This window comes from Cimex lectularius, unplaced genomic scaffold (genome assembly GCF_000648675.2).
Source record: "Cimex lectularius strain Harlan isolate CLEC.00 unplaced genomic scaffold, Clec_2.1 scaffold4, whole genome shotgun sequence".
Lineage (NCBI taxonomy): Eukaryota > Metazoa > Arthropoda > Insecta > Hemiptera > Cimicidae > Cimex > Cimex lectularius.
The window spans coordinates 938,581-965,522 of NW_019392723.1; the positions used below are offsets into that span (position 1 = coordinate 938,581).

General features: G+C 34.4%; 1 protein-coding gene across 7 annotated transcripts in view; it reads right to left on the minus strand.

Moving 5' to 3' along the window:
• LOC106672062 (oxysterol-binding protein 1) overlaps window positions 1-26,942 on the minus strand; it is a 45,307-nt gene that overhangs the window by 8,384 nt on the left and 9,981 nt on the right. For 2 of the 7 annotated variants that reach the window (XM_014403170.2, XM_014403185.1), the window contains exons 2-7: window positions 24,435-24,506; window positions 17,898-18,103; window positions 11,699-11,946; window positions 4,235-4,400; window positions 3,475-3,596; window positions 784-1,080 (exon numbers count right to left, since the gene is read on the minus strand). In XM_014403170.2, coding sequence (XP_014258656.1) covers window positions 784-1,080; window positions 3,475-3,596; window positions 4,235-4,400; window positions 11,699-11,946; window positions 17,898-18,103; window positions 24,435-24,506 — 1,111 coding nt within the window. Of the gene's footprint in view, window positions 1-783; window positions 1,081-3,474; window positions 3,597-4,234; window positions 4,401-11,698; window positions 11,947-12,251; window positions 12,350-15,638; window positions 15,659-17,897; window positions 18,104-24,434; window positions 24,507-24,583; window positions 24,607-26,942 lie in introns of those variants that run through there. The other 5 variants (XM_014403196.2, XM_014403207.2, XM_014403176.2 and 2 more) reach the window with 5 other exon arrangements.

Genomic DNA, 26,942 nt, shown 5'->3' on the forward strand with positions numbered 1-26,942 from the left:
ACAAAATCAAACCTTTACAAAAAGCTAAAATCAACTGATATATAATTATTTTAACACAAATATCCAAAAAAAATAAATATATATATATATATATAATGTTTAAAACTGTTGACAAGTTTTTAAAGTAGTTTTAATAAATAAACACTTAACTAATTTACATAAATTATAAATATTTATTCTGCAGTCTTACTGTATTTTTGACTAATTTATCTTTAGTTTTGTTCCAACTTTACAAATAAAAATAATTTTAATGTGCAAACTTGAAAGTGCATTCCTTTTAAAAAGATAGTTCCTACTCACAGTAAGAGCATTCCTACACAGTTCTTTCCGTGAGTAGGAACTATCTTTTTAAAAGGACTGAACACCGCACTCACTCCACCATTCATCATTTCTATGAAAGTGCATCTTCTACTGTGTCAAACTAAGAAACTGACTATTCTAAATCAAATATCAAAATGACCAAAAGGAAATTTACTGGTTGTCAAAATTACCTTAACAACTATTATAAAACTGGTAATGGGATTAAAAAAAAATTACTTTGAATGCATCAATTCAAATTTATGAGTTGGAATTGTAAGTTTTAAATTTACATTATTTGGCTTAAGCAACAAGCAATAACAGAACCGAAAGAAGGATGCTGCTTTCTATTTTTGAAAAATCTGATTGCAAAGTTAAAATGAAATTTTTATCAAATTCATCAATCAAATCATTTTTATAAATTAATGCTGGTGCTTTTATATAATTTTGCAAAAAGAAATTTGTTGAGTACATTGGATAAATTACCTGATTAGAATTAGGAATAGAATGGGAAGGTTTATCTCCTTGGCTACTCGATTCATCATCTTGCTGATCAATATCCTTAGAATCATTTGATTGTGAGTCAGATTTGAAAGGAAATGTGCACGCTGTCACTGGCTCTGAAGGAGGGAGGTTTGTGGACGATGGAGACCTCGGTTGAGAAAAATTTACATCAGAGTTCGACTGCATTGTAGATGAAGCTTCAGTATCAGTTGGTGGGTCCTCCTCTGCCTCGCTGCTGGAACCGGAAGCATCGTCTGGACGATGAGATGCTTTTACAAACTAAAAATAGACATATTTATATACATACATAACTACTTAACTTTAATAAAAGCTTTGGGTTTTAAAATTGTTATCTCATTTCTATATATCCAATTTGACGATAGTTTAATATAATTGATGATCTGTAAGTTATTCAGTTACAAATTCGTAATTAACAAAAGTGAATTCACACAAGCACCAATATACACCCTTCATACGCATTTCAAATAACATGGTTGGTTTTCAATGAAAACTTGCCATTTCTTTAGTTTAATACAAATAAAAATAAACATACAAGACTTTTATTAACTGCTGTTAACAAATTTTTAGCATCAAAATATCACAGATTTTTTAGTACTATTTATATTAATTATAATTAAAATTCATTGCTGGCATTTTATTTTGGACTAAACATAAATTTATTAGTATTACTATGTTTTATGGACAATGTAGTGATAAATATTAATTAAATATATTAACATTATCCTGGTATATAAAATGTTTATTAAACAATTTATAAATATTGTTTTATTATTTGTACCCACATATACTGTAATGGGCGGCTGACATAAAACACATACAAAATGTCCAAAGCAATTGTTTATATATTTAAAAAGTTAAGAATTAATTGCCTAAAAAACTGTGTTTTACTATTTTACCAGTCGATAGTGTGGAATTGGTGTTTATATGCAAATAATTAAATAATTATGATGGTAGTCTATCATAGAGATATTAATAAAAATAAAATAAATTACAAATAATTTATAGGGCAAGCTTCTGTCAAATGTTATTTATATAATTTCATGAATTCAAGTCGTGTAAAAATATTCTCACTTATGCTCACAAGAAACTTTCATTTTCTTCTTTATCAACTTCTGACTACAGAGTTGCAGTACCTCAGCTTGGAATTTAGTAGTCTAAGGGGTTTTGTTAGGGTATAATTCGGCCTCTTTACCCCTACACCAACTCACAGTTCCATCAGTGTCTATGGCCACTTGGAAGGATCAATGCTTTCCTCCCATTGTGTCAAATACTATTTAGCCATTATTTTAATTCTTAAGTTTAGAATTAGGTTAGGGTTAGGGAAAGTGGTTATACATTCATGATTCAATGTTTATCCATAAGGCAGAGAAAATATGTAATTGCCAAGAGTTTTGATTAGATTTTTTCTAAGCAATGAAGATTCAAATATGATCACGATGCATACTTTCCAATTAAGGGCTTTTGAAATAGATTTATAATGTTTAAGTAAAGTGTGGTTAAGATAAAAAATTAGTGTTAGGAGTGTGACTTGAACCCTCAACCCTAGGTTCAATACTGCGGTCCCCCGAGACACTAACTCATCGTAAGTCGTGGATTCTTGTCCCACTTGTGACACTATTATTTAAAAACGTGTAAAAATCCAAGAAGAACCTTTTATTATATTTCCAGTTTTTTTTAAATTATATTATTTTAATATTAAATTATTAAAAATTAAATTTTTTTTAAATTATAAGAAATCCTGTATAATGTTAATAATCAGGCTTTTTCTATTAGGAAGTGTTGCTGTTTATGGGTGTGGGTTGTTTATAACTTGATTGACCCAGATTATCCTGTTTCACTTATAAATTTTGCATGTTAGGGCAGGTTTGTTTAGATGTTTTACCATCTTCAAGGGTTATGCTAAACATAAACTGACTCTGATCACTGATTTTAGCATTGAGAATGATATACCTTTCTATTAAACAACTGTACACTTAAAAAAAATTAAAATAAATAAATCAACGTAAAACATCTTCCAGCTTTTATTTTAAAATTTAGTGATAATTTGAGGTGAAATTAAGTTCTCTCTTTTGTCACAACACTACTGTATAAATTTAAACTGCTTTCAGAATGATATAAGCATTAACAAATTTTGTTAACTAATCATGAAAAGTTCATACATCAAGATTTGAGGTCTCATAATGTAACTAAGATTGAAACACACATATACTTCAATTTAATGTTATTGTTATAATTATTTGGAGATCGTGAGATGTGGTCTGGCACCGCATCTCACTATCTCCAAATAATCATCAACTAACGGTCACTAAACACCACACGTTATTGTTATATTTGCTTACCCACAAATATAAAAGATAATGGTCATTCAAATGCACTTTAAATAGCGTACAGCACAGGTGATTTGAAAGACAATGTCACTAATGAAAATGTTAATTTAATTTTAATGAGAGCAAATTCGATAAGATGAACTTTTATGCAAAATTATAGACTGATATTTTAAAGAACTTTCAATTCTAGAGGATAGAGAGCTACACAAAACAAGTCCTCTCCAATCAAAATTTCCAAAGTATTTTTATTAAATTTTATTAAAATATTTAAATAGCAAAATTATATATAGCCATGCAACTGGTTTTTATTATAAGAGCAACTTACCTCCCTATTGGAACAACTAATATTTAACGGAAGTTTGGATGATTCAGATGATGCAACTAATTCTTCACATTCATAGAATTCTGCGCCTTCTTCGTCATCGGAAGGAGCACTGCTAATGGCGTCTAATGACAGGTTATATAATGTTAATTATTTCCAACAGATTTATCTACTTGTAACTTATTTGAAGAAATTCAAGAATCAATATTTTAAACAAATCAATGAACTTAAGGGGCATAAATCACTAGATTAATAATGTAAGAGCAATCAAAGCAAAATAATTTTGAACTGTATCAGGTGGGTTACATAGAATCAAACAAAATGACACAATGAATTACTTTTTAAAATAAACTTTTTTTTCTTAAAATAAAATCATAAATATCACAAATCTCAAAAACAAGTTCTAGTTTTCTGATTAAAATGACTTTATCATGAAAGATCACTATTTTGAACAGTGATTGATGCTAGTTTTAATTTTAATTTTTATTTTTACGAGGGTTTGCAACAGCAGGGATCATATCAACCTTCGGGGTTCCGGTGTTTTTGAGAAAAAAAAGTCCATTTGTAAGTATGTTGGGTTCGAATGCAGGGCCACTGTATTTGAACCCGGGAACTTCACCTTACAGTGATAAGTGCCGTGTCAATGCCTAAACTGCTGCGGCCCCTCACACTCCCTTTTCAGTTGTTATAAAACTATTTATTTTAATTTATATTTATTGTACATTATAGACAAGGGAAAAAGAAGAGAAATAAAAACAATTACTTTTGGGTAGCCTGTGGTCTTTAGCTGCTTGTTCCAAAAATGAATGTTGCGTAGCTAATTGTTCAACCATTTCTTCGAGCCTTAATTTCTGACTTCGTTCATAGAGAAGTGCTTTCTGCCATTTTCTACCTTGTGTTTGTGCTAGTGTTAAATATTCCGAACAAGCCTACAAAACAAAAACAATATTGTATTATTACACGTGTGAATTAATGAAATGTTCATACATGTTAGTTTTAGTTTTAATACGAAGTATCAACAAATATGCCTTCTTGGTGAAAAAATAAAGATTTAATTGATAAAGGAGAATTTAGATAAATTTATAGTTTACTAAGTTTGCTACTAAATCTCAGTGTTTACAATGCAATTAAAAGGCAATTTTTGTAATTTGCAACTTTTTAAGAAGAAAAAAAAAACTGGTTGCTATTGTTTCAAACATTACAAAATTTATTCACACTTTAAATCATCTGTGATTATCAAACTGCTAACAGATGTTCAGTTACTTCCAAATAAACAATAAGGCTTTAAAATCTTTAAAAACATAAATATTTATAAAACGATGTAACAGCAGGCAGTTTATCGCAATGCAATGCCATTTCATATCCATTTTTCTTAATTGTGAAATCTTGTTAATTGGTTTGTGTTTTGTTTAACATTTGTCAGCTGTAGGGATGTTCACAGATTCTACATAAAAATTGTAACAACCATCTTTATTTATGAGACAAAACCTTCTTTATTATTATAAAACATCAAATCCAATCATGAATTAAAAAACCAAATCACTAGTTTTTCACAGATATATCCTGAAAACAGGTCTTATGGTACAGCAAGAACGGGCAGCCCAGGATGATCTGATTATCATCACTGTTCAACAGCTCACAATCAAAAAGGAGTAATTTGGTCGTTACGGATCATCCTTGTATGCTTATCCTCACTGCTGGTCTGTGAGACACCTTTTGGCATTTTGCCATCTCCAGACTTAACAATAAAGATGGTGAAATATCAAATTACAAATTCATCACCTTACAGATCACACAGAGACATTTTACAAATCAAGAAGGTTTAAGCTAACAAAGCAATTAGCTATACCAACTATTCATATCAGCTTTTACAGCAAAGAAAATTGATAACTCATGAAATTTTTGATCTGCATTATTAGACATCAACAATGAACGGAAGCATTTCCAAGATAATATTGAAAGTTTAAAGGACTTAGAAAACAAATTTTACAAAATAATCTTGTTTCAATTTTTCACAATCCGTATACTTACTTCAAATTCAACAATATTTTTGGAAAATTGAGGACAAACAAGTGGGAAATTATGATTTCAGGTACTGGCTGAACATTATGCACTCACCGTCAAAAATATTGGACCGCTTGATATTTTTTAGTTTTTGACCTTAATCCACATGTTGCCTATATTATATTGATATTATTTGCTAGATTAGAGGCATTGGGGATTAATCGTATCATTATTTACAAACAAAGGAAGGATCAACGTTTTCCTTGGGTTTCAATGTTACTTTTAGTTGACTTTTTACCTTTTGTTAACCACTGGTAGTAATTTCTCTTTTTCTTCGCTCTGCATGAGCACTTAAGCTGTGATGAATCAGTCCGAATCATCACTCTCCATGAAGAAGAGAAACCATTGCATAAATTTTGCCTTGGCATTCATTATTCATCAGTTTCAATTAAGATTAAAAGGTACGGGGTAGACCACTCGAGGCGATTAATTTTAGGGCGCCTCAGAATCACCAATCCCATAGACGATAGATGCAATTCGGAAGCCCAATTGAACAGCTTCTTGTATAAACACTAAAACTAACTGATCTCCAGTATTCAGGGGATATGACTGAGAGGGCCAAACTCAGATCAAGAAAGCTCCATGAAGGGCCTTCTTACCACTGTAGAAACGAAGATTTACAACGGAATATCAATCATGGAATAGAGGAAAGGAAAAATAAGTCCTATTCACCGATGAGACAGACCAGCTGTGAATGAGACTAGAGAAGACTTCGAGAAAGATACAGTCAGTGCTGCATGTTGAGGAATTATATGGGTCTATCATGTTCAGGAGAGGCATTCCTTGGGACGCACGCACCCAGTTGGTTCCAATTCAAAAGGAGGGTCTTGAATGTATTAGATATCTGGAGATATCATGACTAAATGATGAACTAAATCACTGTTTGTATACATACATTGTTTGTATATGCTTGGCCACATAAGCCATCTGAATAATTTCACTAATTTCGTGGTCCGCTTGACCATTAATATATTACAATTAATTAAGGTTTTTAGTTGAGATAAAAACCTTACAAGATATCTAGCTGAAGATCGTGGGTTCGAATCCCGCTCATGCTATTGACTTTTTTATCTCAACTAAAAACCTTAATTAATTGTAACATCTGAATAATATTTAATTTTTCAAAATTATATAAACATGCAGAACATTTTGATAACATACATTCATGTTTTCTACATACTTTGAGTAACAGTTATGTACAATACGGCAAGTATTATTTGATAGGATTAATTCATCCTTATATTTTATAAAATTATCATTTATAAATGAAATTTTTCATTTATAAAAAAGTGATAATTCGAGACGCTAGATATTTTTATTCTATTTACATCATTCCTGGTCTGCCTGTTTGTTATCGCTGCATTAAAAAAATTTCATTCTTTAGTCAAAAGGTATACACTGAACTTATTGTTAGCATAAAAATGATATGCGGGCGGTGATGTTTAGCAACAATGGCATCTTTGTAGGTTTTTTATAAGGTACATACACCCTTATCAGTTTTTTAATTTATCACAGTGTGCCGTTCGTTAAAGAAAAACAAATGAAGTATGATTAATCCATCCTTGATACATTAATATCAGCCTTCGATTTGTAATTTTGTGCTAAAAAATCAGGGATAAGGCCAATTGAAAGAAAAGAGAAACAGTCCGTTCGAGGAATATATTCTCTTTATTAGGATGAATTATTATTAACAATTTACGAGGTTAAAAAGTATGAACATCTAGTTATAAAACCGAACTGGTTTCAACCATAATTAATTTATAAATTAACAGTGAAACAAGACCTTATTTGAAATAAGGTCAATACTTAAGTACATGTTCATATTTGTTAATCTTGTAAATTATTAGTGACAGTTTTAAAGTATTGAAGAATAAATATCTGATAATCAGAAATGACCAAACTACGACTATTGCCACTATATTAGACGTTTTACAGCAAATTGGGAAAATCACCTACTCGGGTGTTACTGTTCTGATGTTCAATTATCAGTTATTCAAGAAAAAGACTCAATATTGAAGATGTTGAAAATTCCAAAATGCACGTCTGAAAGACCAATACAGTGATGATAGGCAGACCTTAATGATCAGTAATGAATAAATTACATGTTTTAAGTTTTAAAACAATTGTGATAATAAAGTTTAATCAATTTCTATATATTTTAACAGCTGTAGACAGCTTTGGCTGTCGGTAAGTATCGTAATGCGTACCTTTCTGAGTGTAGAGCATACTTAAAAGCCTGCGCTATTGTCACTAATTCTGCTTTAAAATTGACCCAGGGAATGTCTTATATTGTCTCGGTATTTGGTCCATGCACTGCACAATCCAATCTTCCAATGATTTTGAAACTTTGAAAGACACTCAAGAAATCTCTTTTCATATCATAATTAGTGCTAGTGGATTAGCAGATTGAGGAGGGCAGGCCAGGAGGTTGGGAAGTTAACAATACTGATATGATAGGTTGCGATAGGTCAATAGTAGAGTGGAAGTATTTATCCAAAATAATTAGATACCAACAAATAACATAATTAATTATAAGTGATATATTTATTAACTATCACCAAACAATTAAATCCCACATAGTTGAGGGTTCGTCATGATGCTAACTTTTTCATCTCAACTTTCTTCTCATGTTTATATACGTTAAAAAAAAATTTAAAATCAAATCCAACAATCCTTCAAAATTCAATATATAAACATAAAATATCAATATCACACTGGCACTCTCAACACGACACACAAGAACGAGACATCTACACAGAAGACAAACACTTTGAGTGAGTACAAATACTTTGATTGAGTATAAAATTTCTAGCATTGTATAAATTCATTTTTTCACATCATGTATGTATTTTTATAATTTAAACTATGTCTATAAATATAAAATAAAATGAAGATGGTCTCAATAAAGATCGAAACGTTGGCATGATAAAGAAAATGTTTTTCTAGGCCTACATCACATTAGACCGCATCTCACGATCTCCAAATAATCATTAATTAACGGTAACTAAACAACACACATTTCTTCTCGTAATTTAGTCTACTATAAAAAAAAGTAAAAATTAAGATAATGAAATAAGTAAAATTAAAGGCCAATAAAAATTATGGAAGTAATAATTTAAATTTAATTATTAATTGTGTTTTGTTCTTTTCCCATGCAAACAGTTGTGAAACGGATGGGCACATTTCAAATTTCTTTGCATTTCTATGCTTGATTCGGCAAAACATTGGGTCTAAGATTGTTTGTAAAATCCTAAATAATAATTAAACTATTAATTGTTCCATTTGAGATCAATGCTACTTACAGCGCCTTAAAGGATGATGAACGACAAGTTAAAACGTTTTGTTAATTAACCGAGGGGGGGTCTTCTTCACAGCTCGGAAGACGCTAGTTGACTGAGTGTTGCAGATTGGCGCGATGAAACACTGAGTCATCGTGATCGAAGCGTACTGGTGATTAATGAGGAATTATTCCTCAAAACCGTACCGCCGACTATCTAGGTGCGTTCAAAAATACGTAAAAGTGCGAGAAGAAAAGACCGTGGAGCGTGATAAATAGAGGACAACGACAGTTGAATGAAATTGGAACAATTGTTTCAACGAGCTCTGTATGTTAACATGACAAAAATTTGGACACTGCCGTTATCGCTTGATATTAATCGACCACTTTTTCCTTGGCAAAAACAACATAAAAACGGCGAGTTCAAAGACGTTATAGTGTTAACAAGCAGAGCTGATCAGTAATGACAGTTTGAACAATAGTTCATCAACTCAAAGAACCTTCCACAGAAATAGGGTAGCCATTTTTCTTCAAGCGATTAAAGTTGAATTTGACAAAATTGTGTGGTTCAACATCAATAAATTGAAAGAATATATAAGCAATTTTATTTTTGTTTACAGTCCAATATTAAAAACTGATTATTTGGAGATCGTGAGATGCGGTCTGGTGTGACGTAGGTGCCGACGTTTCGATCTTTATTGAGATCATCTTCAGGGCCTGGGATTTATAAACATTGTTTAAATTTTACAAATACACGTAGGTTGTGAAAAAAATGAATTTATACAATACTAGAAATTTTAGATTCAGTCAAAGTGTTTGTTTTCTGTGTAGATGTGTCATTCTTGTGTGTCGCGTTGAGAGTCCCAGTGGGATATTGATGTTTTATGTCTATATACGTTGGATTTTGAAGGGGTGGGGAAGGAAGACGGGATAGAAAGACATTTTTATTCATTTTTTCATTCATCAATTCATTCTTTTTTCACATCCTACATGTATTTGTAAAATTTAAACAATGTTTATAAATCCCAGGCTCTGAAGATGATCTCAATAAAGATCGAAACGTTGGCACGTTAAAGAAAATGTTTTTCGAAAACCTACGTCACACCAGACCGCACCTCACGATCTCCAAATAATCATTAACTAACGGTCACTAAACACCACACATTAAAAACTTTTTGTCTAAAAAAAGCCATCGTCATGAGATTCTAATATTTTATTACAAAAACAAAGAAAATTATTAGAAGATAATCATTAAATTACAAATAAACTCAAATATTAAAATGGAATTTTGATCTGTTACTTATTACATACTGGAGGATCTGACCCATAGAAGAAGGATCGTCCTCACCCGATTAGGAATAGGCCACGCGAGGTTGACACACGGACACTTACTTCTGAGAGCCCGATATTTGTCCGACATGCAGAGAAAGGTTGAAGGGTGCGATTCCTTGGCTCCAGACAGAGAGCAAGTAGGAATGCCATCCAACATGAGAATCTTCCTTGAGCCCGGCAGCGAGTATCTTGGGTACCCTGATCCAATTCTTGGAGGAAACAGGGTTGTTTTATTGTACATAGTACTGATAGTTTTGTGTTGAGAGTATATTTATTAGCTTAAGTGTGTAGTGTGAAAGTGCCGATGGCGGAATACTGAGTACTCCATCGACCTTTAATTTGCTTAGTTATATTATAGGTGTAAAGGGTGATGGAAGAATATCGAGTACTACATCACCAAATTGAGTGAAAGATATGTAAATAGGAAAGAATGTATTTAAGAATGAACGTGAGTTTGAATGGGTTTGGAACTGCATGCGTTAGATGCTGAATTGACTTAGCTGCTGACAGCACCCCCATGGAGCAGCCAAACCCCGGTAGGTGAATACCTACATCCAAGGTAGGTCAATCGCGAGGCTTTTATCGTAAATTAAAAAAGCTGAAATTGACGGTGGACTAAGAAATGTGATAGGCTCAACGCTTCACATGTGTGAATATATGCAAATTTATGTGCGGATTTGAGCTTATACAAATCCAAAATCAAAATCAAAATCTTTACGTATTCAAGATAAGTAATAAAACGTAAAGAATACATATACAATTAACGAAATATAATTTTAGAAAAACAACCATTAAAATGAAAACTCGACCTTTTAGTCGGAGAAGAAATCAGTGACCCTGGACACAACGTTAGCAACAGAGGCGAGGAATGAGAAGGTGCATTGAGTCCCATAACAGGCCCTGTGCCTCTCCGTATGGAAGGCGCTACCTCTGAGGAGCTACAGATGCACATTTCTTAAAACCTCAGGCGAATACACCGTGATGCTTCCTGATGAAAACCGAAGATAAGAATCAGCGATCAGAGAGTGTAGAAGAAACAGAAGATTCAGCCCGGGAAGGAATGTAGGGCATACCGAATTTGAAAGAAAATGGGTAGCCTTCCTCTGCACCCTCTCCAAATGGTCGATTTCAACCCCAAGGTAAGGATTCTCAACTGAACTCCAAGTGGTTCTGACAAAGGTAATGTAGAGGTTTTTTAATGACAAGGGGATTGCGAAAATCAGAAGAAAAGCTTGAGATAAAGCCTAAATTCTTTAATACCTTATTTCTTTATCAATGACATGACTGAAGGAACAGTTTCAACTAAATATGGTAACATAATAGCAAGATGGTAGCAAAAGAGATCAAATTTTTCTATTTCATTAGATTTACTAAATTTTATGCATTTTCATTTTCCTGCGTTAATAATGAGGTCATTTTTGTAACACCTTGGAAAAATAGTAGTAGTACTACTACCTTACCTCACCTTAGTGGTCTAGTAACAAGCATGCTTTATTAAATGAGAACATAGGGCTTTGCCAATGCTTAAATATTAATAAAAATGGAACAGCTTACGTTTATCATTGCGTTTGAAGAAATGCGAAAGAGAGTGGCTCGTTCATTGATAGTTTTGATTTTCGCCGATACTTCAGTCGCAGAGTCGATGCTCTCGAGTTCCGTCAGTGACCTTTGTAAAATATTGCCGTGTTTATTAATTAAATCATTGCAGGTTTGAATGTATTCCAGGCGGTTGGTAAGTTCCTTCATAACTGACGAGAGTTCACATTTGGAGGCCCCTCCTTCGAAGTCTTCTTCTTCCTCTTCTAAATCAATAAAAATTTTCAGTACATTATATTGCAGTAACATTTGTAATTAGTAATTATTTTCAATTTTTCTTTTAATTTGAGCATTAATAAGAAATAAAATAAACAAGTCGATTAGACATGCCGAGGTGAAATATTCAAAACAAATTAATTAACAATCAATAGTGTTAAATCATTAAACAGTCCATATTATAGATTTATGTCGAGAAAATCATTCCTTTTGTAAGAAATTAATCTTGGGAAAGGTGGAAATTCAAATACTACCTGATTAAGACTTGGAAAGATTTTTCTCTAGAACAACTTACCTTTTTTTATAACTCTGTTTTTGTTTGTTTGTTCGTTGTGCATGTACAATTCACAATGTCTGTCAAATGAGTCTCTCCACTGATGTACATACTGAATTAGGCTTTATTTTCATATCTACTTGTCTAACAGCCTAACAAAGAGGGTATATAGTTTGATAGTTACCGATCATCTTGGTACGCCTATCCTCGCTGATTTTTGTCAGTCCATCACGAAAATCTGCGAGGATAGGCAGACCAAAATGAACTATCAAATTTTATCCCCTATTACACCAATATAGTAAGTTCCAGTAACCTTGGATCACCGTTTGTAACAAGGCACACTGCTTGAGGCGTTTCATTGCAAAAATTTAATCGCAAATATGACTAGCAACAGACAATTATGTCATGGGTCGCAAAGTTTGGGTAGGGGTGGTAAACAAGTAGACATAAGTAAAAGAAGTTCGTTTACCCCACAGGACAAAAGCTGCAGGTGACTTAGATGGAATAAATAGTATGATGCCTCCCTTAGGCACGGCGAGGTGGATGATGGGAAAAAAGGAGCAAATATTTAAGACAAGTAGAGCAGTAAGAAAAAATTATTAAGTAAATCCTATTTTTTCGTTATACAACCCCGCTAAAACAAGGAATCCCCCCCCCCAAAAAAAAAAGTAAAAATCTAGATTTTAGCATTTTATTTTTATTTAATAATTTTTGAAAACCAATTAGCATGAATTCTACGATCTTAAAGATAATAAATCCGTTTACAGAACGCAAAAATTGGATCAGTACAGAAATGAGAGGTCAAATAAATTTGGATCACTTTGGTACGACACGTGCCGTCTGATGAACGCACTTCCAGGCGGTACATTTAGCCTTAAATCGTCCATGGGTCCAGAGAAGCTCTGAATTTTGCGGAGTTATTTTCTTAAAAAAACCTCACGTTCTGGCGCACTCCTTTCCATATTAATGACAGCTTTAACAGGTTTTTTTTAACTCGTTCGGGGTTTTCCTACAGTCCTTGATTTGAGACAGGAGATTTCTTTTAAGAAAGTATTCAAGACTAATTTTTCGATAACAACCCTTAATGGAATTACCAAGATATATTAAAAGGATGATGATTGAGGAATTGAGAAGTCACTGGTCAGTGAAAAGAAAACATCAAATAAATGCTGGCCATGCCAAAATTTTTGAAAGTTAAAATAAACGATGGCTAAAACAATCTCTGTCCCATCACAGAAAATACTAGCGTTTTATTGAAAATAAAGAACCATGGGGAGATAAAACAAAATAATAAAATCCTGGAGTTCTTCCATAGTATCACATATGGCTCAAAACTGGGAAATCAGTAAGGATGTTTATCAACCAGCAGTTTTTAATTCTAGATGTAGAACAAACAAAGTCTATTGTACATTGGACACATCCCTGTCCTTCTTCTAAAAAAATGGGAATGGTAGGGAATGGCCGGGCATAAAAGGGCGTAACTATAAACGTCATGGCCATCGGCTCCATCACAACCATCCAATCCGAAATAGTAGGCCAGAAACATGTTCATATGAAATAAATAACAAATATATCAAATGGTGCAACAATAATACTAACAGATATCCGAGCAATTATCAAGACTCTTTAAGCTTACGAGATCAACTCAAAACTAGTCTGGAATTGCCTAACAACCCCAAAAAAAACTGGGATCTACAAATAGCTTGACGTTAGGTCCGAGGTCTTTAGGGAATTTCAGGCAATGAGAAGACATACTGGGTTAAAAGTGCCTTGGAATAACCTGTAGGCCCAAATCCAATTTATGGTATAACTTACAGGCACATTAAAAAAGAACTGGAATTTTGGGTAAATTAAGAACACAACAAATACGTACTGGGAAAAAGGATTGCATGCTCAACAAGAAAGGGGCTAAAAATCTTGGTGTACAAGATCCAGGACAATACCACTTTAAAAAAATGGCACTGACAACCGATGACCAATGGTGACTGTCTAGAGGTAGATGAGACAACTGCCTTGCAATATCTACATAGAGGCTAAGGCACCCAGTAAAGCTAGTCCTGAGCAAAAATACCCCTTAGAACAATTCTTTACTTCATTAAAAAGATAAATTTTTCTAGAACCATTAGTAGAGGACGCAGAAGACGAAAGTGCTAAAGGAGGGTATCTCTATACTATCTGATCAACAGCTATAAAGACCAAGCTTACGAGATGGACTCAAAACTAGTCTGGAACTGCCAGAATACCCTAAAAAAACTGGGATCTACAAAAGAACCCGACGCTAAGGTCATTTCGGCAATGAGGCTAAAATGGGAGCTTTCGTACAATACAGGCCCAAATCCCTTTTTGTGTCATAAATAATAGCCCCATTAATGCAAGAGGGATGAGACAAGCAAAAAGTGAAATACCACGTGGAAAAAATGGTACTATCAACAGAAACTAGAAGAGGCACAGACAATAGAACATATCCGATGCAACTGCACTGCAAAAGCTATGGTACCTCGGAAAGCCGATCCTTAACAATGATGACCTTCCAGAAAATTATATTTGACATGCCATTCACGAGGACGGACAGTCAACGATTCAATACATGCGTTAATGTAATAGGCGTTTCGAAAGGGTAGGAATTAACAAGAGCAGATCAGTAAAATTTCGTCTGACAAGAACCACTGAAAAACAAAATACGCAAAATATAATCAAATAGCAATAGAAATAGGAGTGAAACAAGAACGAATTTGAAGTAATAAAAAATCAAACAATTGAAAACAGTGTAGTAAAAACAAAACAGAAACAAAAACAAAAGGACTCATAGCCTAGTGAAGAAAAAAAAAGATAAAAACCGATTAACATTTCTATGTTAACGAAGCAACATTATAATGCACTAACGAGATGGTTATATTCCAATATTACAGTCCAAATGAGGTAAAAACACAAAATAGTACAAGAGGACGATGACAAAATAGTTCAAGGCATTCCAATAAAAAAAGAGCTAAAAATCAAATAGTGATAGCCTTTAACCTATGAAAATGTCAATACTGAATCAAACACATAAAAGACCATGACAAAACAAGTTTAGCATATAAAATATGGCAAAATTAAGTATATTTTACATGCTTTTGTAAATAGAATAAAAAGGAAGATGTTCTGTGACAAATGGACAGGTCCAATGGTATTTGAACGTACAAATCCCTCGGCTAAACCTTAACACCCTTCACTGACATTGACGTATCACTTCACGTAGATCACGGGAAACTACATCGGGGTGGGAAAAAGTACAACGGGAAACCAAACATAAAAGAGATAAAAAGTATGATTCTAGATTACGAGGCAATCATAATGCTGGCAGTTTTGAAGCTTATCGCCTTGTGTTATCCTCATTACGGTTACTGTTTTAAAAATGTATCGTGTTACCAAAGGTCCTGATCCAAAAAAAGACTAAAGCACTGACGTAGGCAGACAGGGATCTACACGAAGAAAAAGAATCTTGTTTACATATTTCACCTTGATGTTACAAATAAAATAGAGGCATTCTAGCTTAGTTGATGAGAAAAAGTCCAAAGGGCACTCCTAAGAGCAGCCAACGTTTTCCCTACAGGATCTTTCCAAAGCCTTTAAGAAAAAAAACATCTAAGGAGATCTAAAGAAACATTGGCAAACATCAGAGATCTATATGATCGATAGGACAGTGTGGAAGAAGAAGAATCTCGTTTGTATATTTCAACTTGAAGCCACAACTAGAATAGTTACATTATAGCACACATGAATGATGATGAGCAAAAGCTCAATCGGGACATCTAAGATCAACGAACTCATTTCCTTCCTGGACCTTACCAAAGGCTTGTCACTGATCCCGTTTGAAATGGAATTAGTTAAATGCTCAACAATTCACTTCTAATTGATTCCCCAGTTACATTTCCTTGTTAGATAAGAACGTGCGAAAAGGAAGACACAATTTGAACTGAGTAACCTCACTGAAAGTGTCAGAGGTGTAACCATACGAAGGATCACAAGTAAACGGGTTGCTCAGGGTATCTTCTAACTCTAGAGGAGCGAGTAGCAAGAGAACAGCTCAACTGGAGTTTTGATGTATGGAAGAGGGTTTTGTTTGATTTGTTTATTCCTCGCCTCGCCTTTGTGGCTCAATCAAGTTCTTTAGCCTGGTATAACGATGGAGGCCCACAATGAGTTAGTCCGTTATTCAAGGACCGGATAGGTACGTGGAAAGAAATCGTACAAAATAATATCTGTGCCTTATGTTGGGAATATCTGAGGCGGATTTATATTCATGCAAGATAATGGAAGAATCAGCAGAACAATTCATTCAATATTTAAATGATAATGAGTCACAAGGTCAAATGTCAGGGATTCGGCTCAAAAGAAGAATCGGAAGTCTGGTTATCCTACCAAACTTACTACAACATATACCACGTGGAATTGGAATGTCCTTAAAATGAGAACCTTCAGGAATTGCATTTGAACAGCCTTAATATTAAAGTTTTTAAAAAGTCTTTTAAAAATTTTCCCACATGATTTGGGGATGTGGGAGAAGTTTTTTATACGAAGGAAGGATGATCAGAGAGTACGAATATGTTAAGTATAACTTTGAACTGACAATTGAAAATCTTGAAACACTGAACAATGGGTATGCAATCTAACACGTTCATCACCCTAACTATACCTAATCTAACATAACCCTAGCCTAACTCAATCCAACTGTCCACTTTAATATATTTTCTTTCCTCTGGTGAAACGTAACATTTTATTTTGACCATGTTTCTCGCAAAACGAAATGGTTTCAACAAAATTCACTGACTTTCTTGTTTGGTCTCCTCAGTCACGAGACCTGAATACCATACGACATCAGCAAGGAAATTCTAAAAAATGCCGTTGGTAAACGAAATCCAACTAGTAGAAAATCGATTTTTCAATTTTTATGGTAAAAAATAAATTAGTTTGAAACTTGTCAGTACTATCCATAAAACAAACGTCATAAAACCTAGGCTAGAAAATAGTTATTTGGTCGTTAATTATCATCCCAGTCTGCCTATCTTCACTGTGTTAGCCTGCCAGACTCGTCTTATCTTCAGTGTGTCTCTTACTTCAAAGAAATCACACTGATCTAACACTGAAACTCGTCCCCCCCAGACCGCACAAAATTTGATTTTCACAACAAACTATCTTTTTTTAATAAATTAATATTTGGTATGTTGTAACTACCCGAAATATTTTCGCACAGCTCTGGTTCCAAATTTATGTGATTAAAGCAACGAATTATGGCTGCTTTATATCGTGCAGCACCTTAATATACGATCAATCTGTTCGAAGGTCAATTAAATTTACGAGGTATGTCATGTAGAAAGTTATTTGTACCGTTTCTCATTCATATTGTCTGTACAATTTTAGATCACCTGTGGAATACCTTTGTTCCGAAGGAGTTGTATTATTTTATAACTTGCCTCGTTAATTATGGGAATAAGAAGGTAATTTGTCAATGGAAGCCGCCAGAAAAATTTGTTTTGAAGACATTGGACAAGAACGAACGTTGTATATTCAGTGGAATAAATTCAAGGTTGGAATATTTTCACAATACAAAACACACGATGATATCCGGTTTTAATTAGGTCCAAAGTTACCTTTAAAACAATGTTTAAAAATTAATATACCACTGACCTGATTCGATAGCTCTTATTGCTTTTGCCTTGGCCAATTCCAACGCTGTAACCCATTTTTGCCTTTCTACTTCAGAACTAGCTTTTATATGAAATGTATGAGTTGCTCCATTGGAGATCACAAACATGCATGAATCTTCAGTATGAATTAAGGCACCTTGCAAACTTATTGTCCCACGGCAGGTGTGCGACATCTCAGCCTGATTACTGCAAAAAAAGAGAAACACTTCGTTAATCCAATTTTTGGAGAATGCACGCAAATTGCGCACGTGTATAATAAATATAATCCGACCACCAAAAACAAAATTTAAATTAGATTATTAAGAGAGGTTATAACACTTGAGATTTGGCAGAGGAGACTTGTTAAGAGAGAATCTTGGCGAGGACATTCGCTTACAAAAAAGACACGGGGTCAATTGTTAGGCGTTCACACTTGACAATATTATTCTTCCACTCGTAAAATACCATTTTAAATACCATTTAAAATTAAGTAAGAAATTGGTAATTTTATAACGTGCAACTTATTAAATATTTTACGTTTAGCAATTTGGGCAAACACACACTATCCATGCACCTACCTAGCTAACGAAAATAATTTTTAAACGTTAAATCATGATTGGAGGATGTATGGGAGTTCAGGTGCCGTAGAAATATTTGTGCGGCTAAGATAGAATGAACAGCGAGACGTACATGACAATGTCGAACAGAACTTTGAGATTAACGATAACCTAACCTGGCGAAGGTTACGTGATGTTAAGTAGAACTTTGAACTTTGGCGTTGTACTTCGACTTTTAAAAAAACCAATGAAACATATCCATCCTAATCCTACCTATTCTAACATAGCCCACCCCCTAACAGTCCCTGATCCTAACTCTACCGTATGCCTAACCTAGCGAAGGCTGGATGAACAGCGATGCTAAGCAGAACTTTGAACTTTGGGGTTGAGGGAAACTTGGGACTTTAGAGAAGAAAACAAAGAATTTTGGATATGAAACCCTAATCCTACCTAAACCCACCCCTCAGCCGTCCCTTACCCTAACCTAACCAAACCCTACCTAACCTAGAGAAGGCTGAATGAACAACTATGTTAAACAGGCCTTTGAACTGAGGCGATAAGGGAAACTTGGGACTTTAAACAAGACAACAATGAATCACGGATATGTTACCCTAAACCTACCTATTCTAATCTAAACTACCCCTTAACCGCCCTAACCCTAACCTAACCTGACAAAGAAAGTTTGTGTATCCAACCCAAAACATATCCATATTAAAATAGTTAAATTATTATTTGGCTAAAAAGAGCCTTGCGGTCATTAATTAGCCCTAAACGCCACGTAAGGAAAATCCAACTTTATGTTTACCACGCCACGTTTGTGATTAAAATACAACTTATTGGATTTGATATACTCGTGAAGAAGTAACTAGCCTGGAATACCTACTACTTATTAACTAATCTCACAATTATAGTTGGAACTTGTTAATCGATGAATCAGTTATTCTTTGACTAGATAATTGCGCCCTACAGTCTTTAAGATCTCTAATTTTTCCGAGAAATGGAGGTCAAACTCGAACAAAAACAACCGTCTGTAGTCAAAGAGCCAGTTGTGTTTGTCATCATAGTCGATCCTACAGTCTGGAAATAATTGACTGTTTACCCCTACGAGGTATTTCATGAATTTACCCTACCCCGTCTTTGGGTAATCCAAAAATCCGGTGCTATAGCCCCATCTTATCTGTCATGTTTTCTCGATTCGATTTTATATTTTTGATCCAGACCTGAACCAGGTTAGCATAGCTTCCTTTCCGTCCTTTAGCTCACTTACGGTTATCTTGCTTTCGAGGATAATACCAATGAATGAAGCGGAAGCTAGAATACGAAGCTTTTGTCGTCTTTAAAAGCGGGATTCTTATTCTGTGTTACTCTTGCTTTGTAGTTTTATCGTTTTGTTCCTCCGTACATCGCTATAAGTACAAAAACGAATTTAGTGCCATAAGCTGTTCCATAAATAAAAGTATAAATTACTCTCTGAACAGTTAGTGTATTTTTTGGCAAGTTCTTATAAGAATATTTTTTATTTTCTCCCTTTTTTTAATTTTTTTAATATGTCCCTATTACAAAGACTCTAGTTATATTTTGTAAATTATAATTTTAAAAAATCTATCACTGGCAAATGTGTAAACTTAAATGTCGACATGGGCAAGTTGTTTTTGTACCATTGGAACAAGCCGCCTCTCCTCGCTCTCTCTCTTTCTCTCTTGAATGAATGAAATACCGTGGTTTATTTTCGGATTAAAGCTTTAAATTAGTCCAAGTCGTCCTTGGCAAGTAAAGTTACTTTCACGTTCATCGAGAGGATTTTTTTTAGTATTTTCTTCAATTCCAAAAATAAAACAGTGTTGAGGGAGACTAGGAGATTAAAAAATAAAAACAAAGAACCATGGATATGTAACCCAACCCGTCCATAATCCTAAACTGACCTAATGTAACGTAACCCGCACTTCAAGCGTCCCTTAACATAACCCCCCTAACACTACCCCTTTACTATCTGACCTAACCCTAAGCCATGTGTACTCCCTGATAAAGCGAAAATTATCACAAAGGAAAATCTGTGTAACCAGCCCAAAAACATAAAAACGTCCTAAACTCCCAGTAATTGAAAAAGCCAACTATATGTTTTTTCAGGTCAACTTGGTCAGTTCTCTAAACAAATTTAGTTCCTATCTGAAGATCTTTATAAAAGCAAAACCTCCTTTGGTACTGTACGTGTCCCAAAATTTTAGTAAGTTAACTGTCAACTTAGTCTGATAGGAAGACCAAAATGATTGGGAACAACCGAATTCTTGGATTAAGTTCAATTTAAACTGCTGAAAAACGAATAGAGATATTTGTAATTTTTTCTGGTAATTCAGGAGAATATGGTGCAATGAACGCTTAGAAGAGAACACCAATTGGAATGCTTTTATGTTATTGATGAGTCTTTTTCTGCCTGTATTGTAGTGATAGCAGGCTCCTAAGTGTGCCGAGAACAGGGGATAAGTACAATGCTCCAGTTCGTGCTCCCTTCAGTGCAGTTTAGAGGAGGCGGTGTAATGGTCTGGGCTCTGGGGTCCATTTACACTGGAGGAGGAACTGGACTCCGTATTGCTGAAGGCATCCTCACCGCAATCCGTCATGTCCGAGAAATTATTAAGGAATACATCCCTCAAACCAGGGATCTAATTGGCAGGAATTTTCGATATCTGGACGACAATGCCAGACCCGACAGAGGCAGAGTTGTTCATCAATGTTTAGAAAACCTGGAAATTTCCCATCTCCACCTTCCCTCATTGTCTCCAGACCTCAATCCCATTGAGCCCAAGTGAGAGTTGCAGAGAAGGTCCTTCGATCACCATCCTCAGCAAGTTGACCTTGCAACAACTGAGTGCAGTGTTGCAAATCTATGGAGTAAAATTCCTTATGAAATTACAACCTTATTAACAGTATGCCTAACAGGTGCACAGAGGTTTATAGTAGCCAACAGAGGTCATTATACACAGTATAATTGTTTAAAAAAAATTATGGTGCCCAATAAACAAAAGTATGGAATAAAATCTTTTATTTTGTTATTTTTCAAAATCCCATAATTAAATTTTCCTTCAGTAAAAAACATAATTTCTAAAAAAAATTTAATGCAATTTATAATAAAAATAAAATACTAGGGACAGTAAATACTACAAAATTGGCAATATTCCTATACATTTTTGATCATTTTTTTTCAGTACGGTTCAAGGGGGCAGTATGAAACAGTTTCAATTAAATTTACTACATTCGAGACAAGGGTTGTAATTTAAGAAGGGTGAACAAGCTTCTGCAGAGGCTATAACTGAACTTTATAAACTATTAAATTTTTTCGCCTTTGGCCGACTAAGCGATCGGGTTTAAGGCACGATTTCTTATCGGAATTTATATAATCTTTTGCAGTTTACACATCGTCGATGAACGAGACAAAAAAAAAATTATGGGGAAACATCTACCTTTTGCTGAGTGATTTTTCATAACGTTCCGTTCCTTTAAACCACTTCCTGCAGGTAAAATTTCTTACTCTCGATACCAAGTATTTCAAGACACCAAGATGTTCAAACGGTTTGTTAATCCAATCAGTAACTTGAGAAATTTCGGATGATGCCGGTGTAGACGTTGTAAACCCTTGGCTAACAAGGACTTTATTCGACTACGTTGCTTCAATCAAGAGAACAGAGTGCTTGGCTTGGAAATCCCACGAGAAAGGTTTAACAGTAGAGGTTTTTATTTAGTTTTTTGTTAAAGGTTTAACGACGTCCTCGTTAATCTTTTAAATCAAAGGAAAAGAGGGAGAGCTCTTAACACAAGTGCCATTGTATCTCACAACTAATTTATCAAGCCAAAAAAATCTGAACATTTCTAAACTATCTGAACTATCCTCATAAAAAGTAAACGTTTAAGTTTTTATAGTTAGAATGTGAGGACACTTATTTCATAAACCATTCCGTATATATAGACCTTCCTTCCTCTGAAAAATTGTAGAGAGAAACGTGCCGAAAAAATAAAAGAACATTGTATGATTTTTTATTATCATCATTTTTAAAATTTGTACCATTTGTGCCAGCAATATACACTATATATAAAAGTCGCACTTTCATACTCGTTTATTTTGTCCGCTTTACTGGAAAACAATCCTATCTATAAACCTTCCCTAACACCAACCCTAACTAGACGTTATCTAACTCATCCCAAACCTAACTTAACCTTATCATTATTTACCTAACATAACAATCTAATTCATCCATCCTCCACGGCAAAAAACATTTGTGTAACCCGTCCCTAACCCCAACTCTAACTGTACCTAACGTAATCTAACCCTAATTATTTCTAACCTAAAAGTCCCTAACCCATATTTATCCCTAACGCTAACTTTATTTAACCGTAACTCCAACTATACCAATCACAACCTAACCCAGCTATTCCTTATCCAACCCGTCCCTAACCCCAAATTTAACTATACCTAACATAATCTAACCCTAATTATTTCTAACCTAAAAGTCCCTAACCCATATTTATCCCTAACGTTAACCTTATTTTACCTTATCTCCAACTATACCAATCCCTAACCCAGTTATTCCTTATCCAACCCGCCCTTAACCCCAAATTTAACTATACCTAGCATATCCAACCCCAACCCTAACTATATATAACATAACCTAACTCGCCCTTAACCGTAACTATCCTAAATTAACCCATCTCTAACCCTAGCCGTTACACAACTTGCGTATCCAGCCCTAACCTGTCCCTAACCCCAACCCTAACTATACTAACATTACTTAACCCCAACTATTTCTAACCTAACCCGTCCCTAATCCCACCTTTAATTATACGTACCGTAACCTAACCCTAACTCTAACTATATACCAAACATAATCTAACCCCCCCCACTATTCGTAAATTAACTCGTCCCTAAACGTAGCCCTACACAACTTGCGTATCTAGCCCAAAAAGTTTCCATATTGAAAAGAAAGAGTAATGGATTTAATCCCATTTAGAGTCCCATTCCATAACTTTTAAAGAATTATAAAAGAAATGACGAACCCATTGATCTTGACTTGATAGAAAATAATCCGGATATAGATGTTATTAGGTAAATTAAAAATTCTCAACTTTTAATATTAAAATTACTTTTGTTATTAATTTTTTGAATATTAGTTTGCGACTGCATGACGGTCATTTATTGAGTTATAAAATTTTCCTTTTTAATTTCAAAATGAACATTTTTTCTTTTATAAGATTTTTTATATAAAATTCACAAAAGAAAAATAGTTCTATCTATAATGCAGCTATATGGAGGCAATCAATGTAAAGGAAATGAGTCCTTTGCCCGTATAAACCCAAAAATATCAGATGATTGCTGAACGTAAATTCTCAACAGTTGTCAAATCTGTGAATTCCGCAATTAAGGGTGAAGAATTATAAAACCTGCTTGAAAGTTGCTCGGAAGCTTGGAAGTTGTTCGGAAGCTTCGATTTAAATTATAAACATATAATGAAAAAACAAACCACGTAAGCTTTTATGGTATATAATATGCAAGAAAGCTTAAGCGTTCTGGGCTAATTACTGGGTCTGTTTACACCCGTGGTTCTTCATTGGTGATGGCGCAAAGCCGAAACACGAGTGACAGTGAAGCGAGTGTAGATGGACTCAGTAAATGAAATATAAAGAATTTCTGAGACAAAACAAGGTAAATAGCAATAATCATACATTAGCATAAATTAGTAATTAGAAATGGGATTTATTCAAGTAGAATTTCCTCGATATTTTCAAGCGTTCACCAAACTTAAAACCAATCGAATAGGGGTAACATCACAATAAAACAGGTGCTTTTTTAATAACGCAACAAATTTTGTTACTATTGGAACAAAGTAAACCATTAGAAACGACATTCAGCTATAAAAAAAAAATCAGCCTCTCAGATCAGAGAAGCCTAAACATCACATCACAACACTGGCGCAAGAATTATTAACAATTACCCTGTGCAAGAATGGTGTCTACGCTTAGAAAAGTTGCAAAGTTTGTTGTAGTAACACAATTTAATAGGTTTCCTGAAAAAATTAAAATAAATCGTTATTGGTTTACAATCTGTTATTTTTTCGAGCAATTTGTAACACAAGCCATTGACATTTTATACAATTAAAAGCGAAAAATGTGGTACAACTGTATGAATGTTTTCGATATGTGAAGACCAGTACAAGATTTCTATTGATAAAAACTCTATAATTGTCACGAGGTCGAATTTTACACTACGATAACATTAACAAAAAAGATTAATCAGAATGCACAGCTTTTTGGAGGAATTAGTTATCTCAACAATTATGACAAGTCTATCACAAAATATGCACATCATGCTTGTGACACTTGTATGGGAATAACTGAGAAAAAGGGCAATTTGAAATCACCTATTTTAGGTCCGCAGCCAGTGTTTGTCACAACTAAAACTATTTATGCATTAAAAACTCGCTGCAATAGCCAACCTAGCTTGGCATGAGTTGCCAAGAGGTCTGTATAGAAAGAACCAAAACGTTTAAAGGATTTTTGAAAAAAACCTTCCCCCGGTTATTAAGATTTGTCAATATACATATAATCTATAAATTTTTACTTTTTTTAAATTGTTTTCTGATAGGCAAGAAGCATTTCCTCCTACTGGGAAAAAAAATCGCCTGTAACTTGTAACGACATGTAAACCGCACTAGACCTTCCACCCTTACATATTTACGTACAAATGGTGGATTTTGGGAGTGTCAACAGACCTCAAGGGAATAAAGCCAGATGTAAGGAAGAGCATGAAAAAAATTCTGGAAAGAATTAAAATAAATGAGATGGTTATTATGGTACCTGATAAAAAGAGAGAAAACTCAACTTTGACAAATCCTTCCATGTGGTCATAGTGAATGATCTTTGGAAGAAAAGTGGCCCCACGTTTCAGGAAGGGTAATGGTACACAGATGGATCGAAGATGGGAAAGGGAGTATGTATAGGGATAAAAGTGCCGAACTACTGGACTAACCCCAACAATTTTCCAAGCTGAAGTCCTGCAATACAATTCTGTGCACAGGAGTTAATAAAGAAAAATATGAAAGGCTCATGCATAGATTTACACTCTCAAGACAGTCAGGCAGCTATAAAGGAAGTATGCTTTTAACTCCATATTTGTCTGCGAGTGCCTGATTTGCCTAACGACTCTGAGAAAACAAATTAAGATTACCTTAAACCTGGGTTCCCGGACATGAAGTAATAGAAGGAAATGAACAGTTGACCACTAGCCAAAAAAAGGGGGGCAACCCTCTCACCCTTGGGACCAGAACCAATACTGTGTGCACCGGAATTGTGTGCTCATGTTGAAACTGGAAATAATGGCTTGAGAAATACAAACTCAAACACTGGACAAAAGCACCAGGTATGAGGCAAGCTAAAAGATTTATAAATCTCACAACAAGGAAGGCGAAGGACTCCTCTCTCTCAGCAGGCATGATTTGAGAAAAATTGTAGTCCTCTATACCGGCCTCTGCCCTCTGAACTATCACCTAAATTAGATGGGCAAAGCAGACGTAGAAACATGCCGACTCTGTCACGAGCAATCAGAGACATCACATATGATTTGTGAATGTGAAGCAGTAGTCTGATTACGGTACAGCCACTTCTGTAGGTAATTGTCATAATGTTATAGAAAAAAGTGCTCTTTCCAAGTACGGCTGTAATTTTTGTAATTCTTAATCGTGAATGAATTCAATAATTTTTTTATTATATATATAATACCATGTAATTTCACAAAAGCGTTGTGGTCATTGACGTAGTTAAAAATTATTTCGAATGAACTTGAAATTTTTTCTCGTGGATCGACAATAAAGGAGAATGAATAATGAAACACGAACGTTCTGTAATTGCCACCGTTTAATTGAAGGTATATCATTAATTTCGAATTCCATCTAACAATGGCAGTCCTAAAATTATTGAATTCATTTCGATGCCAAAGCTCGGCAATGATGCTAAAATGTCTTATAACCCTTTTTAACAATATAAAACTTTTAGCCAACTATACTTCTTAACTATACAATAATTTGTTTTAGCTTGGAGAAGGGTGTTTTGACGAAGGAAGACGACCATCACTAATAAACTCTTTAAAGTTACTATGGAAGAAAGCTCAGTTTCAAGATACTTAAAAAATACTGGAAAAAGTCAAAAAGCTCGATTTCCCCGTGCCTATACTTCCAAATCATCAGTGGTCCCTCAGTGGCTCTCACACAGATGCAGGGGTCCCACAAGGAAGTATCTTAGGACCTTTCTTCTACACAGTATACACCGGAGACATTCCTACCCTTCCTGAAACCATCCTCACCACCTTTGCGGATGACAAAGCCATCTTTTGTTTTCATAAAGATCCTATCTTCTCAACCAGAAACCTGCAAACCCATGTCACTCCTTTAGCAGTGGTTCAAGCGTTGGAAGATGGCAATAAACTTGCCAAAATGTGAACATAGCAC